The sequence below is a fragment of the Recurvomyces mirabilis genome (assembly GCF_035927965.1).
Source record: "Recurvomyces mirabilis strain CCFEE 5264 chromosome Unknown scaffold_2, whole genome shotgun sequence".
In the NCBI taxonomy this organism is placed as follows: domain Eukaryota; kingdom Fungi; phylum Ascomycota; class Dothideomycetes; order Mycosphaerellales; family Teratosphaeriaceae; genus Recurvomyces; species Recurvomyces mirabilis.
In genome coordinates, this window is record NW_027041936.1 from 325,148 (window position 1) to 340,538 (window position 15,391).

General features: G+C 52.7%; 5 protein-coding genes across 5 annotated transcripts; 3 read left to right on the forward strand and 2 right to left on the reverse strand.

Moving 5' to 3' along the window:
- Positions 1-1,047: 1,047 nt before the first annotated feature.
- LTS14_000860 (uncharacterized protein) lies at positions 1,048-1,854 on the reverse strand (the record flags this gene model as incomplete). The annotated part of the gene is made up of 2 exons (XM_064833569.1): positions 1,048-1,541; positions 1,674-1,854. 2 exons carry the CDS (start codon positions 1,852-1,854, stop codon positions 1,048-1,050), a joined length of 675 nt encoding a protein of 224 aa, XP_064698530.1.
- Positions 1,855-2,137: 283 nt separating this feature from the next.
- On the forward strand, positions 2,138-3,211 carry LTS14_000861 (uncharacterized protein; the record flags this gene model as incomplete). The annotated part of the gene is made up of 1 exon (XM_064833570.1): positions 2,138-3,211. The coding sequence occupies one exon, from the start codon at positions 2,138-2,140 to the stop codon at positions 3,209-3,211; it is 1,074 nt and encodes a 357-aa protein (XP_064698531.1).
- Positions 3,212-6,441: 3,230 nt separating this feature from the next.
- On the reverse strand, positions 6,442-8,733 carry PUS7 (multisubstrate pseudouridine synthase 7; the record flags this gene model as incomplete). Its single annotated transcript, XM_064833571.1, has 2 exons — positions 6,442-7,545; positions 7,606-8,733. The coding sequence occupies 2 exons, from the start codon at positions 8,731-8,733 to the stop codon at positions 6,442-6,444; spliced, it is 2,232 nt and encodes a 743-aa protein (XP_064698532.1).
- A 272-nt stretch (positions 8,734-9,005) lies between these two features.
- LTS14_000863 (uncharacterized protein) lies at positions 9,006-10,770 on the forward strand (the record flags this gene model as incomplete). The annotated part of the gene is made up of 3 exons (XM_064833572.1): positions 9,006-9,117; positions 9,178-10,640; positions 10,696-10,770. The coding sequence occupies 3 exons, from the start codon at positions 9,006-9,008 to the stop codon at positions 10,768-10,770; spliced, it is 1,650 nt and encodes a 549-aa protein (XP_064698533.1).
- A 2,189-nt stretch (positions 10,771-12,959) lies between these two features.
- Positions 12,960-14,799, forward strand: LTS14_000864 (uncharacterized protein; the record flags this gene model as incomplete). Its single annotated transcript, XM_064833573.1, has 4 exons — positions 12,960-13,643; positions 13,694-13,850; positions 13,906-14,653; positions 14,712-14,799. The coding sequence occupies 4 exons, from the start codon at positions 12,960-12,962 to the stop codon at positions 14,797-14,799; spliced, it is 1,677 nt and encodes a 558-aa protein (XP_064698534.1).
- Positions 14,800-15,391: the final 592 nt, after the last annotated feature.

The window sequence follows — 15,391 nt, forward strand, 5'->3', positions numbered from 1 at the left end:
AGTGTTTGCTGTTAGTGCCCAGTGCTTCGGCGGCAACAATGCTGCGAGTGAAGCAAGCCAGGGAGCACTTTATTCAAGAAGACTCGGTGCTTCTTCCGCCCTGCTTTTTAGATTTATGGCATGGCCCGTCCTCACAGTTGCCTTTCAGAAATCATGGCAAAATCAAAGGCAGTGAGAATCAAGAACAAGCCCATGCTATACCTACAGGTCATCGAACGGAGATGTCCATGATTAAGCAGTGACTTCCACTACAGCACTCCGTTCGCGCTAGCATATTGGCGAGAGCAGAACACAACCGCGCTGTAACAGGAACGACGAAGATGTTTAAACACACTAGGAGTCTCTGCTCTATCGGCGCCCTTTTCCAATTGTTGGGGGTCTTGCCAGGCTCGACTCCAGCATCTGGTCGTGAACGCTTGCCCTCCCTCTTGTGATTCCGTAGCAACAATCGTTTCGCCGGGTCCGCGCATAAATTGAGAAGTGGCCGCTGGCCTTTATGCTAGGTTTAGAGGACCGAATAGCGCGATTCTGGCGCTCCTGGTCGGATACACATGAGACAAGTTTTGACAGCAGCCATCGTATAGCGAAGAGATTGTGGGAGGTTTGATAGTCGCGCGATCCTGTAACAGCTACAAATTCATCGCGCCACTTGTGACGCAGATAGGGCCGAATTCTTATTCTTCCAGGGTGGCGGTCCGTCACATGAACGGGTTTGAAGATCCTGGAGACTCGACTTGCGGACGTTCTTTCCCGAACTTCGTCTGGCTGTGTTGCTCGGGCTGTGTTCCACTGGCTGTGTTGATCTGGCTATGTTGGTCTGACTGTGTAGAGCGCGACGTGCTTGGGTCGGCGGCATAGGCCTGATTGCAAGCGCGCTTTCCGATGAAGTGTGAAAACTGGAGTCGTGCAGTCGAACAATCAGACTCCTCCTCTATGCTACACCATAACACCATGCTAAATTGACAGCAAGCACAATGGCTCCTCTAGCCCTACGATGCTCTCCCATGCACGATTGCAACAATAAGGTCGGCCGGGTTTCACCATGACCTAAAACTGCCTATCCCCACCCCTCCCACGACCATACCCACCACCATAACCCGACGAAGGCGGAGGCGGTCTCTCTCCTCTCCTCCAATCGCCCATTGGTGGTGCCGCGCCAAACGCACCGCCTCTCCCACCAGCATATCCTCCACGAAACCCTCCACCACCTCTTCCACCTCCATACCCACCGCTAAATCCATTCTCTCTCGGCGGCGGTGGCCCTCGCCCACCGAAAGGTGCTCCGCCCCTCGAAGGAGGTGGCAAAGGTGCTACCCGGCCATCCTGCCCCGGTGTGTAGATACTGCAAACCACGTAGTCTCCAATCACGAATCTTGCGTCGCCCAAAGATTTGGTCGAGTCACCTTCGAGGTTATGTGTGTTCGCGTCTGCATCCTCGTCGTCCCCGTTCATCTGCGCCTCGTTGCCACCGATAACGACGTTGCCGAGAGGTTTATCAATCCATTTCCCTCTTCCACCTTCCCGGACTTCGGCCCGCGTGTCTGGGAACACAAGCTTATACACCAGTCTTGTCCCCACTGCCGGACTAGGCAGTAACCCAGACGGCAGTACGCTAGTCAGAAGTCCCGTGAGCTCCGCCAATGTACAGTTAGGCCATGTGTATATCTGCACACTTTGTTGCCGTATTTGTGAAGGTAAGAGTGATGAATAGTCGCTGATGCCCGAGGTATCTGCTGGTGGTGCTACAGAGAAGTCGGACGCTATGTGCTCCCGATTCTGCTTCCAGAAGACTCGGAGGAGGAAAGGTGCTGTGTTTTCACGGTCGATTGGGCGATTGGTAGGTTGAAGGGACATGTCGGGTGGTTGAGTGGTCCTAAGCTGTGACTATCGCATGGGTGATAAGTTTGGCAAATAGCAACCCCGTCTTACGTTGAGATGGTGATATGATTGCGTGCATGTGTAGGGCAATCACGAGTTGATGCAATGCAATGCTCACGCGAGTCAAGAGTGAAGCTTCGATTCGATGCCTCGGTGGCGGAATTGTTCCGGCGCAAACATACGCCCTCCACCATTTATTCGAGGATACTCACTCGATCCTGCATTGAAGTTTGGAGCCTTGAGGAGCTAGATCATTACCATGGACTTCGCAAGTCTTATGAAGTCGCAGATGTCCGCCGCACCCCCTCGTGACATTGGTAAGAAGTATCTCAAACGCTCAGAAGTGGAAGCACAACGGCAGGCAGATTATGTGCGGGAGCAGGAAGAACTGGAACGAGCACGAATTGAGAGGCTCGGGAAGAAGCGGAAAAGGGATGAAGACGAAGCAGAGCGAAATGCTGCTCGGGAGGCCAAAAAGAAGCGTCTAGCAGAGGAGAGCAGGAAGCGAGCTGAGGAGGAAGCTCATGCGGAAGAAAATGTTCGACGCAAGCGTATTGGTCTGCCGGAGCTCGAGCTGAAGCCGGATGATCGCGAAGGTACGCCGCTGAAGGAGGGCGAAGAAGATATAACAGACGATGAGCTTCGACTTAAGCTGCGAAAACTGGAGGAGCCGAGAGTCGTCTTCGGCGAGATGCATGTCCAGCGGCTACGACGCTACCGGAAGCTTATTGCGAAGGCTCTGGCCCCTACTATGAGTAAAGGACCCATACCGACTACACTCCAACTAGTCGAAGAAAAGGACATGAAAGTACCGGAGACCGTGCCTTCAGATACAGAAGCCAGGCTGCTTCTCCACCGCCAAATAGCAAGCTACTTCGACATGGTACTCTCCGAATGGCAAATCGCTCTCGCCCGTCGAGACCAAGCCGTCAAAGAATCCTTCACAGGCAAGCAAGCCCACAACTCCTTCCTCCAAGCTCGAGATAACCTAACACCGTTATTTCGCAAATTGGAGTCCGGCACAATCGCCCCAGTAATCCTCGCCGCCGTCCTCGAAATCGTCAATCTAATGCAGTTCAAACGCTACGTCCATGCCAACGATGCCTACCTACGACTAAGTATCGGGAAAGCGGCATGGCCTATTGGAGTGACGATGGTTGGCATCCACGAGAGAAGTGCACGAGAGAGGTTGCATGAGAGTGAGAAGGATGGCGACAAGGCGCATATTCTTACGGATGAGAGTACGAGGAAGATGCTGCAAGGAATCAAGCGGTGTTTGAGTTTTGCGCAGGTGAGGTGGCCGCCGGAGGATTTAGGGCAGTTGATGGGTTGATGTACGGTGCGTGAGTGGAAGTTGCGCACTGGTGGTAGCTATTTCATGAACAGGTTGGTGAGGCTAGTCGCCGAACTCAGCTTGAATCTGTTGTTTGACCAATGGCTTCCTCCCAATTCATAATGAGAAACTCGCCACGCAATGCTCCGATACATCCTCGTCTCATGTTGTAACGTACGCTTTCCACGAAACGACTAGGTGAGACTTCCCTGTCCTGTAGTCCGTTGCGAACGTCTGTTTCTTGCTTTTATAGGTGTCTGCGAGGAGATTCACAGAATATCTCGTGGTTTGCTGCTCGTGGCGAGATCGACCTCAGAGTAAAGAACGTCAAGACTACCACGCGGTCGCATAGGCTTCGATCTAGCTTCCTGGATTAAATGACTGCACCATAACATACAACGGTGATGATGGAATGGGCGATGCACATATGCGAGATGAATGTTGCGTGCAGTTGTCCGCGGGAATGGCCGTGGCTCCACTTTAAACTTCACTTCACTTCATGCTCTACTTTCCAGACGACACGAAATACTCATCTGCTATGGTTTGTTCATGCACGCTCACTGGTATGCTATATCCGCCTTCACTCTTGTGCCGTTGCCCTATCATATGTGATACGGTCTAGGAGCGTCACCAAGATACATCCGAGAGCCTATCGCTTCTGCATACCCAATGCTTCACTCGGGAAAACGCACGACCACCTAGGCAACAACTTCTACGCAGTCCCAGTCTGTGATCCTTGATTACTCATAACCGGAATATGATGTAGCAGACTACACTTTGCAACTGGGTGGGACAACTTGGCGTGTGGCGACGATCCCAGGATTCGACATACTCTCTCGCGTACCAGCAGCCCACCGCATGGACGTCCGCCAGCTTCACACTTACAACGGACCTACCTCGGCACTTCTGAAAGCTATATGAATGATCTGCACTATTGTTCCAACATCACACAATACAAGGCTCGTAGGCTAGTGGTCAAACCGCTGTCTTGCTCGTCGGTGTCTGGGCACACTCGCACACCTCAATGGCTGCATACACAGATACCCGTGTTCGATTCACGGCGAGCTTGTTGCGCGCTGGCAGACCGCGCTGCGTATGCGTCTGCCCATCGAATGTACCGCAGCTCTACTTTCTTTGCTGGAAAAGTCCTACAGGACGCTGTTTAGGTTCGGCGGATATCTGCACACGGACGACAAACATTCAGAGTGCTCGCGAGGCTTCTGACCGAATCGAACGGGTTGGAGATATCCATCCCTAGAGATACCCATGCCGACAGGTGTAGTGAATGAGGGCATGTCAAAGAAGAAAAAAAGCCAAGAAGAAGGCACAGAAACAAAGAATCCGCAAAGAAGATCGCGAAAAGAACAAAATCAAAAACAGACTCTGACCTACACTGGCTATTTTTTGCTCAGCTGTCTCTTAGGCCTGTATACGACTCGAGTTTGTATTAGAGCTTCGGATCTGCGAGCCGCAAGAGCAGCTACACAGCTGTAGACGGGATTTGTAAAAGTCAATTGCTGGGACAGAGACGATGCATGTATCTTGAGGATCATTGTAACGCATTTTTGCGAGCTTTCGAAGCTCCGACGCTATATGTGCCGCTGATAACCTGTTTACGTAGAAACGGCGATACTTGCACGAGAGGTGTGACCTCCTAGCATGTCCTGCTATCTCCTGCTGTACACTCAAGCACACTTTGAGGGCAAGAGCACGTCAAATCCTCCACGCTGAGCACCCACAAATCACCATGATGGTCCTTCTTCAGCACGATGTCACATATTTGACCCGACGTAACCCCACCTTGTTCCTCAACGATGAAGCTCTCTACAGTGCAGCCTTCCACCCAGCCGTACTCTGGACCACCTTGGACGCGCATTTGTCCTTCGACACTCATCCATCTGACTCGTGGCTATGTAGGAGACACGGCGCGCTACGATGGACTTCAGCGATTGAGTCTTACGGAACTACCGGCTTCGTCGTCCTCGAGTACGTCTCCATAACCAGAGACACTGATTGTGGGGAGTAGGCTTGACATCAGGTGTGAACGTTAATATGCTCAGCTGGTAGCGTGTGTCATGCCGCAATCGGGTGGACATAGAAGTGGGACATCGAACGCGGAAGGAACGAAAATGAGTTGTGTGACAGAAGTTAGCAGATCTCTTATGCGCGAGGCGCTCCATCTGTCTACATCGACGCTACCATCGATTACGACAGATCATATAGAATGCAGATAAGCCGTTCGAATCCTTGCCATTCCCACGTCTATCTGTAGTGCGATCAAACAAGCTCGTGCAGTCAGACGATCTAAACAGCCATAGTGAAATACACAGTGTGAGCGTCCCCAATAAAGTCAACTGCAACGTCGAACATTCTACCAAGCGTGATGCCATACTCGCACTCCATCCCCTAAATCGTAGCCCAAGTTTCGTCCCCTTCGTTCCACAATTCGACCTGCATGTGAGTCGCTGGTGGCTGCGTGGGATGCATGCATCGCCAGTCGATACCGAGATACCGTCCTTTGTTGCGTCTTTCCAGCACCTCGGAATTTACTAGATTGGCGGCGAAGGCGACGAAGATCGTATCCCACAGTTAGTGTGCTCGAAGACGTTGTGTCGAGGCTCAACCAGTCCCAAAATTCTGACGTCCACGCCACAGGCTTTACTGGCAGCATTCTGATTCTGTTGGGCTGCATATTGAACAATCATTCCGTGCGGTCCTGCTGTGCGGTTACGATTATACTATCTGTAGAAGCTGCTGCTGCATCAAGGTGTGACAGATTCGTCGCCTCTGAGTAGACCTCATCATGCGTACTGTTGTCTTGCTGATGTACTGTGCTACGAGAAGCTGTTCAGGGTCCAGTTCGAGCAGGATCATATCGGCGAGCTCTGAAATCGTGAAGACCGGGTTGGCCGCAGAGGGTGCTATTATAGTAGTTGCAATAATAGTACAGTCTCGTCATATATCTATCTGAACAGCTGCAGATTTGTGCCAGTTGCGAAACATATCGCATTGCTGTAGACGATTTCATTCCACGCTCAGACAGCGAGGATGCAGGCACTCAAGATTCTAGCGGCGCGGCCGTGCTCCCGAAAGCTGATCAGGAAGGAACGGAGCGTATCGAGTGCTCGAGTCGGCAGGCAAAGATGACCGGGATGAAGGCACGATCATTCCATTGTCGGGCGTTACTTGGAGCCATCACCTCTGCACCAGTACTTGAAGTAATCGCCCAATCATCTCGAGGTGTTAAACTCAGGCTTATAAGCCTGCGCACCACCCTTCGTGAGCTCCCGCAGTGCCATGGTAGCGTACTGGCTACTACCCAGCTGGAACCTCATGATCAGTGCAAGCTTGTCTTTCTCATCGCCACCATGTCCATTGCCCACGACCACACCCTCCATATCCGCACTGTCACCGGCCTGCGAATTTCCAGTTGCGTCTTCAGCTTTCCGTAGCTTATCGAGGTCAGTCTCCAGCAATTGCTCCTCGATACTGGCGTACTGCACAATGTCCCACGTGACGCCCTTCAACGGCCTAGCCATGACTTTCCTATACCCACCACTCAGACTAGCATCCTTCCAGGACCTGCGCATACTATGCGGATCCAACCCTCCACCAGCTTCCGAGCCCATGAACTCCTTGTAGTACTCGCCCACCTCATTGCGCGGGTACAGTACATCAAACCCAGGCTGTGGTAGAACAACATCGAAGATATCGAACTTCCCACTCTCGGCCTCCTCCTTGCTCAGCGATCTCCCTCGTGTATAGGTGTCTTCCGCAGGTCCAGCATCATCGCCATGAGGTCTAACGATCGGCTCGCCAGACTCGTCCACCTCATCCTTGCCGACCTGCTTCTCTTCCTCACCCTTCTCACCCACGATCACGAGATCACCTTCCACAACTTTGCCACCATAAAGCTCCCAGCGCTTACCAGCCGCCATGTTCCAAACAAGCGACTGATAGGCGTGCACATACATCAATCGCAGACCTCTCTGGATGGTCATCAGTGCACCCTGCCAATCCTGCTCCTGTATCATCTTGCCTGACTTTCGATCTCTCTTCATCAGGTATTGCATGATCGACGACTCAGCCGAGAATCTCCTTGGGATCAAATCGCGAAGCTCAGACGGCGTTATGTTTTTCTCCCGCCAGCGTCGAATGCCGTCTGAACGCGTGATGTCATCGATAGGAGTCCTGTTCTTGTCTGCTGATTTCTCCACGTTCTCGGGCAGTAGCTCCGGCTGATATGTGAGAATGCTGTCAATCGCACCTCCAAGGTCTCCTTGCAAGATCTTGAGGCCAGTAATGTGAGTGCCGGTGCTCAAGGAGCCAAAGCGCTGCAGACCATAGTAGTTGAGAAAGCCCTTTGACTTGAAAGACTCAGCTGCCTCACCTACCAAGGTCTTCGCGAGCTCCAGCCTTGCTGCCACGTCCAGTCCCTCATCGCCCGGTACACGTAGATCCCGCAAAGTAAGTCCGAACTCGTTGCCGGTCAGATCACCCAAGCCTAGACCGTGCTTCTTATACTCGAAGCCCCCGATCCTCCAGCCTCTAGCCAGATGATTGAGACTAGCGATTCGCTCGGCCCGAACACGAAAGACCGCCACCTTCTGCACAGTCACACCGCGCCTATCTTTTGTCCCGGCGAACTCGAAATTCTTGGCTGGAATTTTCAGCTGCGATCCGATGAAGCCCAGGGCCTCCATCGTGTCTTTGTTCTCCTTATGCAAGGTGAAGTGCAGATACTCGCCACCGAGCTCGTTCCAGCCGACTTTGCCCTTAGCATGATTGCCGTTCTGATTGTGCTCACCGCGGGCTCCTGCAGCACCTTTCGTGGGTGCGACTTTGATCGCGATCACGCCTGGTTCTTCCTGAAGTGTCTCCGTCTGCAGCTTCAATTGAAAGACAATCCGGATGACTTTGTGCGCTTCTGTGCGATCACTCTTGTCGGGTATAAGATGTGATTTGATGGTTGGAAGATCTCTGGATTTCCGCTTTGGATTCCTCAGAACAGTTGAGTAGAGCCTGATGATTTTGTTCGAAACATCCTCGCCAAAGATGGCCACCACAGACTGCTTGTCTTCGGTTGATAAGGTTACATCAGCGTCGTTGTCATCCTTCGCATTCTCGGCTTCTGGCACATCCCGATCAGTTGGCAGGTCAGCGACTGCGTCACTCGGACCATGAGCACCAGCAGTAGCAGCAGTCTCCTTCAGCTCCATTTCTTTGGACTCAGTAGGAGCAGCATCGCCATCGGCTTCTGCAGCCTGTCCATTTGCTTGCTTGAAGTTCTTGGTAGCGACGTCGGTAAGATGTAAGACGTCGCCATTTGGAAGTATCTCGTTGACCAGAAAATCTGTATATCGTGTCTTCACTGTGCATTGAAATCCAGGTAAGTTGGGCGAGACGAAGACAGTGATGCCTACAGCGCGCTCCTGGTCATTTTGACTTGAAACTTGAGCATTTTCGACTCGAAGTTTCTTATTAGGTGGCTCGTCATCGTCCGCAGGTCGTTTGGTGGCCATGTTGGTTGTGATTGTATACCGAACAATTATTTGCTAAAACTTCCGTATGAGGATGATATTCATGCCAAGATATGTCGGCAGTCGGTGAAACTTTGGAGCTGTCACACGAGCTACGATAAGGTTCGAGATAGCACGGGCACCCTTGTCGTCATTGGGTAGGGCGGGTTGCTAGGCAAATCGTTCCACGCCATCTATCCTGCTGCCTCTTCTGCCATCTACTCTCCTCTCCTCATCATCACCTCGCTTCATTGTTGGACCATCACAGGTTCGTTATGAAGTTCGCGGCATCAACACTCCTCATCGGCGCTGCGGCGGCAGCTGGTCTTCCGCAGCAGCAAACGCCGCTCCAGGCGCCTGCCAGTGACAATGGTGCGCTGAAGGCTGGTGAGTGCTGATCATCCATCGACTTATCAGTATTGTAGTGGCTAATGATGGGCTTAACAGCTAGCGACAAGGCCTCATCGTGGACGAAGCCACTTCAGAATCTTCAGCATGAGCTCAAGCACTTAACTGGCGAAGCCCGCCAGGTGTGGGATGAGGTGGCGCTCATGTTCCCCGAAGCGATGAATCAAGCTTCTTTCTTCAGCCTGCCCAAGCCACACACGAAGCGATCCAAGTGGGACTACACAACGTCAGGCAAGGCGGTACAAGACATCTGGGTCACAAATAGCAACGGCGAGAAGGAGCGCGAGCTCGACGGCGACCTTGAAGCTTTCAGCCTCCGCACCAAGAAGGTAGACCCGAGCAAGCTCGGCGTCGACAAGGTCAAGCAATATTCTGGATACTTGGACAATGAGGAAGATGATAAGCATCTCTTCTACTGGTTCTTCGAGTCTCGCAACGATCCCAAGAACGATCCTGTCCTGCTTTGGCTTAACGGTGGACCTGGGTGCTCTTCTCTGACTGGTCTCTTCATGGAACTCGGACCTAGCTCCGTGAACAAGAAGGGCGAGCTAGTTTTTAACCCAAGCAGCTGGAATGCCAATGCCTCGGTCATCTTCCTTGACCAGCCAGTCAACGTTGGCTATTCTTACAGCAGCGGCACCGTCTCCAACACAGTTGCTGCTGGCAAGGACGTCTACGCTCTCTTAACACTCTTCTTCAAGCAATTTCCAGAGTACGCCCACCAAGATTTCCACATCTCTGGAGAGTCGTATGCCGGCCACTACATCCCTGTATTCGCTTCCGAGATCCTGTCTCACAAGAAGCGCAACATCAACCTCCAGTCGGTCCTGATTGGTAACGGTCTGACCGATGGGTTGACTCAGTACGAATACTACCGCCCAATGGCGTGTGGTGACGGCGGCTGGCCGGCAGTCTTATCCCCACAAGAGTGCACAAGCATGGACAATGCTCTTCCACGCTGCCAGTCTCTCATTCAAAATTGCTACAACAGCGAGTCCGTCTGGTCATGTGTTCCCGCCAGTATCTACTGCAACAATGCCATGATCGGTCCCTATCAGCGCACTGGCCAGAACGTCTATGACGTCCGCAAGAAATGCGGTGGCAACAGCTTGTGCTACGATGAGCTGGACTGGATACAGGAGTATCTCAACCGCAAGGAGGTGATGGAAGCTCTTGGTGCCGAGGTCGACAAGTACGATTCTTGCAACTTCGATATCAACCGCAACTTCTTGTTCCAGGGTGATTGGATGCAGCCATTCCATCGCTTGGTGCCAGGCATCTTGAAAGAGATCCCAATCTTGGTCTACGCTGGTGATGCCGATTTTATATGCAACTGGCTTGGTAACTTGGCATGGACACAGGCTCTCGAGTGGCCTGGTCAGAAGAAATATGCTAAGGCACCCATGGAGGATTTGAAGCTCATGGACGATGGTACCAAGATTGGTGCTGTCAAGTCTGGTGCCAATCTCACCTTCATCAGATTGCACGCTGGTGGCCACATGGTATGTTACTCGTTTCATCATCTTCTTTCGTGCCCATGGCTAATGCAATCTTCAGATCCCATACGATCAGCCCGTCGCTAGTTTGGACATGGTCAACAGGTGGTTGGGCGGTGAGTGGATCGAGTCGTAGACATCCACGTGTCGCCGCAGACACTACGACTTGCAAGTTCCCCGAGCTTCTGAGCTCGACAACATACGATTAGCATGCATGAGCGATAGTGTAGTATACAACAACATGAACACTTCCGATCCGATCCGTCTTGCTCCAACCTTTCACACTCTGAGACGGCTCACTTCTTGAAGCAGTCTTAACCCGCCTCAACCTATACAGAGTCTATGACGCCGCAGAAGGTTCCGTTTTCGAGCTGCATAGAGCCTCGACTTTCGACTCGACATGACGACGCCATTGTCCGATGAAATGTTACTAGTCCACTGAAGCGCCGCAATTTGCTGTGCACATCGGCCCGGCCTCCACGGGATGCAGTTGTGTACCCGGAAGGAGTTCAATATGTTAACGTGACGCAGACCGATCCACTGCGTGGAAACCACAGAGTCCAGCCCATCTGTCTAGCCCAAGCGTTCATCAGCTCTCCATGCCAGCTTTTTGCCGTCAGGCCAGGTCGTGTTAATCCTTCGAAAGGCTCTCACTTCCTCGTTTTCATGGAACTGGAGGTTGTTTGCGTTAGCTTGCGACATGGAAGAATACTCTTGCTATCCTAACTCTAATCAATGTAGACGGCTTCATTCTGAACTTCTTTTCTGGCCGCCTCCGCCGTCGAGACCTCGGCACATATACCGGCTGCTCTCGCCTAGACGCCCAAGACCTGGACCATCACATCTGGTCACAACGGTCCGTACAGCCAGAATGCCAAGGAACTTGCAAGGTGGCTCAGATGCGTTCGCAGATGAGGCCTAAAAGCTACTGACATGGTAGGCAAGGGAGTATATAGCCGATCTCGCTTCTATGCAGGACGACGATGCCAAGGAGTTTTGTCCAGGACGCAAATCCAAAGCCATGGCAATATGATAAGGCAATCTGGTAAGGCAATCTGAAAAGGCAATTTGGCAGACTGTGTCAAGTGCGTGGGCATCAATTGAAGTGGTGTATACTGACCATTTGCGGTTTGTCTAGATAGGCGTAAATGCAGTCTCTGGGTAGCAAGAGTTGATCAGGCGCTTTTCAAGGTTGTCACGAAGGAGATCTACGAAAGTTTTTGCTTGGTATGTTGAAGAATTCAGACTCATGGACCTTGAGCGGATCGTTAATCTATGTTGTACGATGATACCTGCAAGGTCGTACCTGGAGCCACGCGGAAACGGAGCAAGCATGGCCGCTAGGTAGCGAATTTCAAGAGCCATTCTACCAAACTTTGGGCGCGTTCCTGTCGGATGGAGCGTGCTCGCAAGATGTCTTTTGTCCCTTCCGTGATGGGTATGTCAAGGAGATTACCGCCCGGAACAGAAGAATCCTCGCGGAAATCGTCAGGTCTGGTATAGCTGCGTTGTGTAGCCGCCCTAGCAAGCATAATGCAGGACATATCAGATGTCGGAGTGCATGTGAGGCAGGCACAGCAGATCAGGGGCTTGTGGACTTGTGGAGGCGGAGAAGATTCCGTTTCAGGAAGCATGTACATAGCAAATCAAATATTGCAACGCAGATGACAGCGAGCCGTATGTGCATATCTTGACACGCTGAAGGCGTGGCCCAGGAGATCTTCGAAGTATGTGGCTAGTAGTCATTATTCTGCGCAATTCCATGGACTGTAGTACAGTACCACGGCAGTCTATGCAGGGCCGTCCTTGAGGACGTCTTAAATTGATTGCCAATGCGCGCTACGGGTTTAGCCACAATGCAGGATTAATCTGCCACCTCGCTCTCGACCAGCTTTGCAAGTCATCAGGCCAAAGGTCAATTTAATGAAGTACTTTGCTTTCCACGGTCACCAGACGAACTACTGTCGACTATGGCGGCGGCTACGCTTCGCCACTATGTTACACTGTCACGGCCAGCCCATTTACCTGGCACATGATGTCCAGGTTAATAGGACATGTCTCCCGTCGAGCCGGCCACACTTCTAGACTGGCTGTGCACTGGCAAGATCTTCGCTGTTGTGCCCAAGGTTCTATGCCCATGGGAAACCGCCTGATGGGGGCTCATATACCCTGCAGCAACGAGGTATTGGTCCCAAGCGAGCAACGAGCGACTTCACGGTATAAGTATACAGGGCGTCTCCTGTTCTCAACAGACTCTTTCCCTTGCCACGCACAATCACATTCACTTCTTCACTGCCTGCCCATCAAGCAGCACTTTCCCACAAGATGCAGTCCATTGCTATTGCCGCGCTCTCGCTCAGCGCCGGTGTCTACGCCCAGCAGGCTGGCACTCTCACCGCTGAGACTCACCCAAAGCTCACTGTATCAACGTGCGCGACAGGCGGGACCTGCACCACTGTGCAACACACAATCGTTCTTGACGCCAACTGGCGCTGGCTCCACTCGACCTCCGGGGCGACTAACTGCTACAACGGTAACACCTGGGACAAGACCCTCTGCCCCGATGCCACCACCTGCGCTGCCAACTGCGCCCTTGACGGTGCTGACTATGCCGGTGTCTATGGCATCACCACCTCGGGCAACTCGCTCTCGCTCCAGCTCGTTACTGGCTCGAACAGTGGTTCCCGTGTCTACTTGATGGACGCCAGCGACTCCAAGTACCAAGAGTTCAACTTGCTCAACCAGGAGTTCACCTTCGACGTTGATGTCTCCAAGTTGCCATGTGGCTTGAACGGTGCTTTGTACTTCGTCAGCATGGACGCCGATGGCGGTGTATCCAAGTACCCAACCAACAAGGCTGGTACCAAGTACGGAACTGGCTACTGTGACTCGCAGTGCCCTCAGGACATCAAGTTCATTGCTGGCAAGGCCAACAACGGCAACTGGACCCCATCTGCGAACAGCGCTAACACAGGTGCTGGTGCCACTGGTGCTTGCTGCAGTGAGATGGTAAGTCCAGAATATCGAAGTACATTCGTGACCAAGCTGACAATTTGTAGGACATCTGGGAGGCAAACTCCATCTCTGCTGCCTACACTCCTCACCCTTGCCAGCCAGAGGGCTACGCGCCATGCAACAGCCCCACCGACTGCGGATCAGGTGATGGCAACCGCTACAGCGGCTTCTGCGACAAAGATGGCTGTGATTTCAACTCCTGTATGTTTACCATCGACATACCGATTCGTGATCGTGTCAGCTGATAAATTCGTAGTCCGCATGGGCAACCAGACCTTCCTTGGGCCAGGCAAGACCGTCGACACCACCAAGAAGATCACTGTTGTGACCCAATTCATCACTAGCGACGGCACTGCTAGCGGTGACCTCACTGAGATCCGCCGCTTGTACGTCCAGAACGGTGTCGTCTACGCCAACTCCGCATCCGATGTTTCCGGCATCTCCGGCAACAGCATCACCGCCGACTTCTGCAAGGCCCAGAAGAGCGTGTTCGGTGATACTGACTACTTTGACACCAAGGGTGGCCTCAAGGCCATGGGTGAGGCTTTCAAGACCGGCATGGTCCTCGTCATGTCCATCTGGGACGACTACGCCGTCAACATGCTCTGGCTCGACTCCGACTATCCCACTACTGCTCCAGTCACCAACCCAGGTGTCGCACGTGGCACTTGCTCTACCACCTCCGGTAACCCCAAGGATGTTGAGAGCCAATCACCCGGCTCCACTGTCGTCTTCTCTAACATCAAGACCGGCCCGATCGGCTCTACCTACAGCGGCACCCTCTCCGGCGGCACTGGCCCACCACCTTCGTCCTCGTCCTCCAAGGCTCCGGTTCAGTCCAGCACCTCCTCCAAGGCCCCTGTCTCGTCAAGCACATCCTCCAAGGCCCCTGTCTCGTCAAGCACATCCACCAAGGCCCCTGTCTCGTCCACCACCTCCACCAAGGCTCCTGTTTCCTCTACCTCCTCTGCCTCCTCAGCTTGTGCGACCAAGTACGGTCAATGGTAAGTGCAGATATTCAAAATGCACATATGAGACGTTCCTTACTGACACGTGTTACAGTGGTGGACAAGGCTGGAACGGCCCTACATGCTGCGCATCTGGCTCCACTTGCAAGTCATCTGGCCAGTACTACTCCCAGTGCTTGTAGATATTGCCTCGAGAGAACGGTCAGGACAATCGGAAAGATGCTGATGAGGAGTGTGCATGCATGGGAACTGGTTAGATGTGTGTAGCATGAAAATGAAGATTACGAAAACGCAGCTTAGTTTGCCATGCTCACAATCAACTCAACGCCAGTTTGGCTCCGACTGTTCAATGGCAATATTGCTCCAGTCGATGCGGCCAGGAACAACATTCATCTTGAAAGAGTCTACATCTCAATGTCCCCACCAGCCTCGTGAAGCGGACCGCGAAGGCGTGTCAAGAGGAGAAAGATTACCTAGGTGAGACCGGAAAGGCGGAGACGCGGGCAAACTCGTTCACCTCCGGATCGTGCAAGTGCAAGCAGGGACCAGAATCTTGATCAGCATACACCTCATTGTTGTCAGCTTACTGCGAGCACACGCCTACGGACTGTGAATACCATTCTGGGCTACATCCTTCGCTGCGGGCGGCAGGCAGGACCATGTGCTGTTCAGCATCAGCTGGCCCATGACCACACGTCCTTCCTTCGTGTACACCATGTGTCACCAAGGGTCGATGCTTTTGAATGGTTCCATGCGAGTGCGAAAAGGACGACA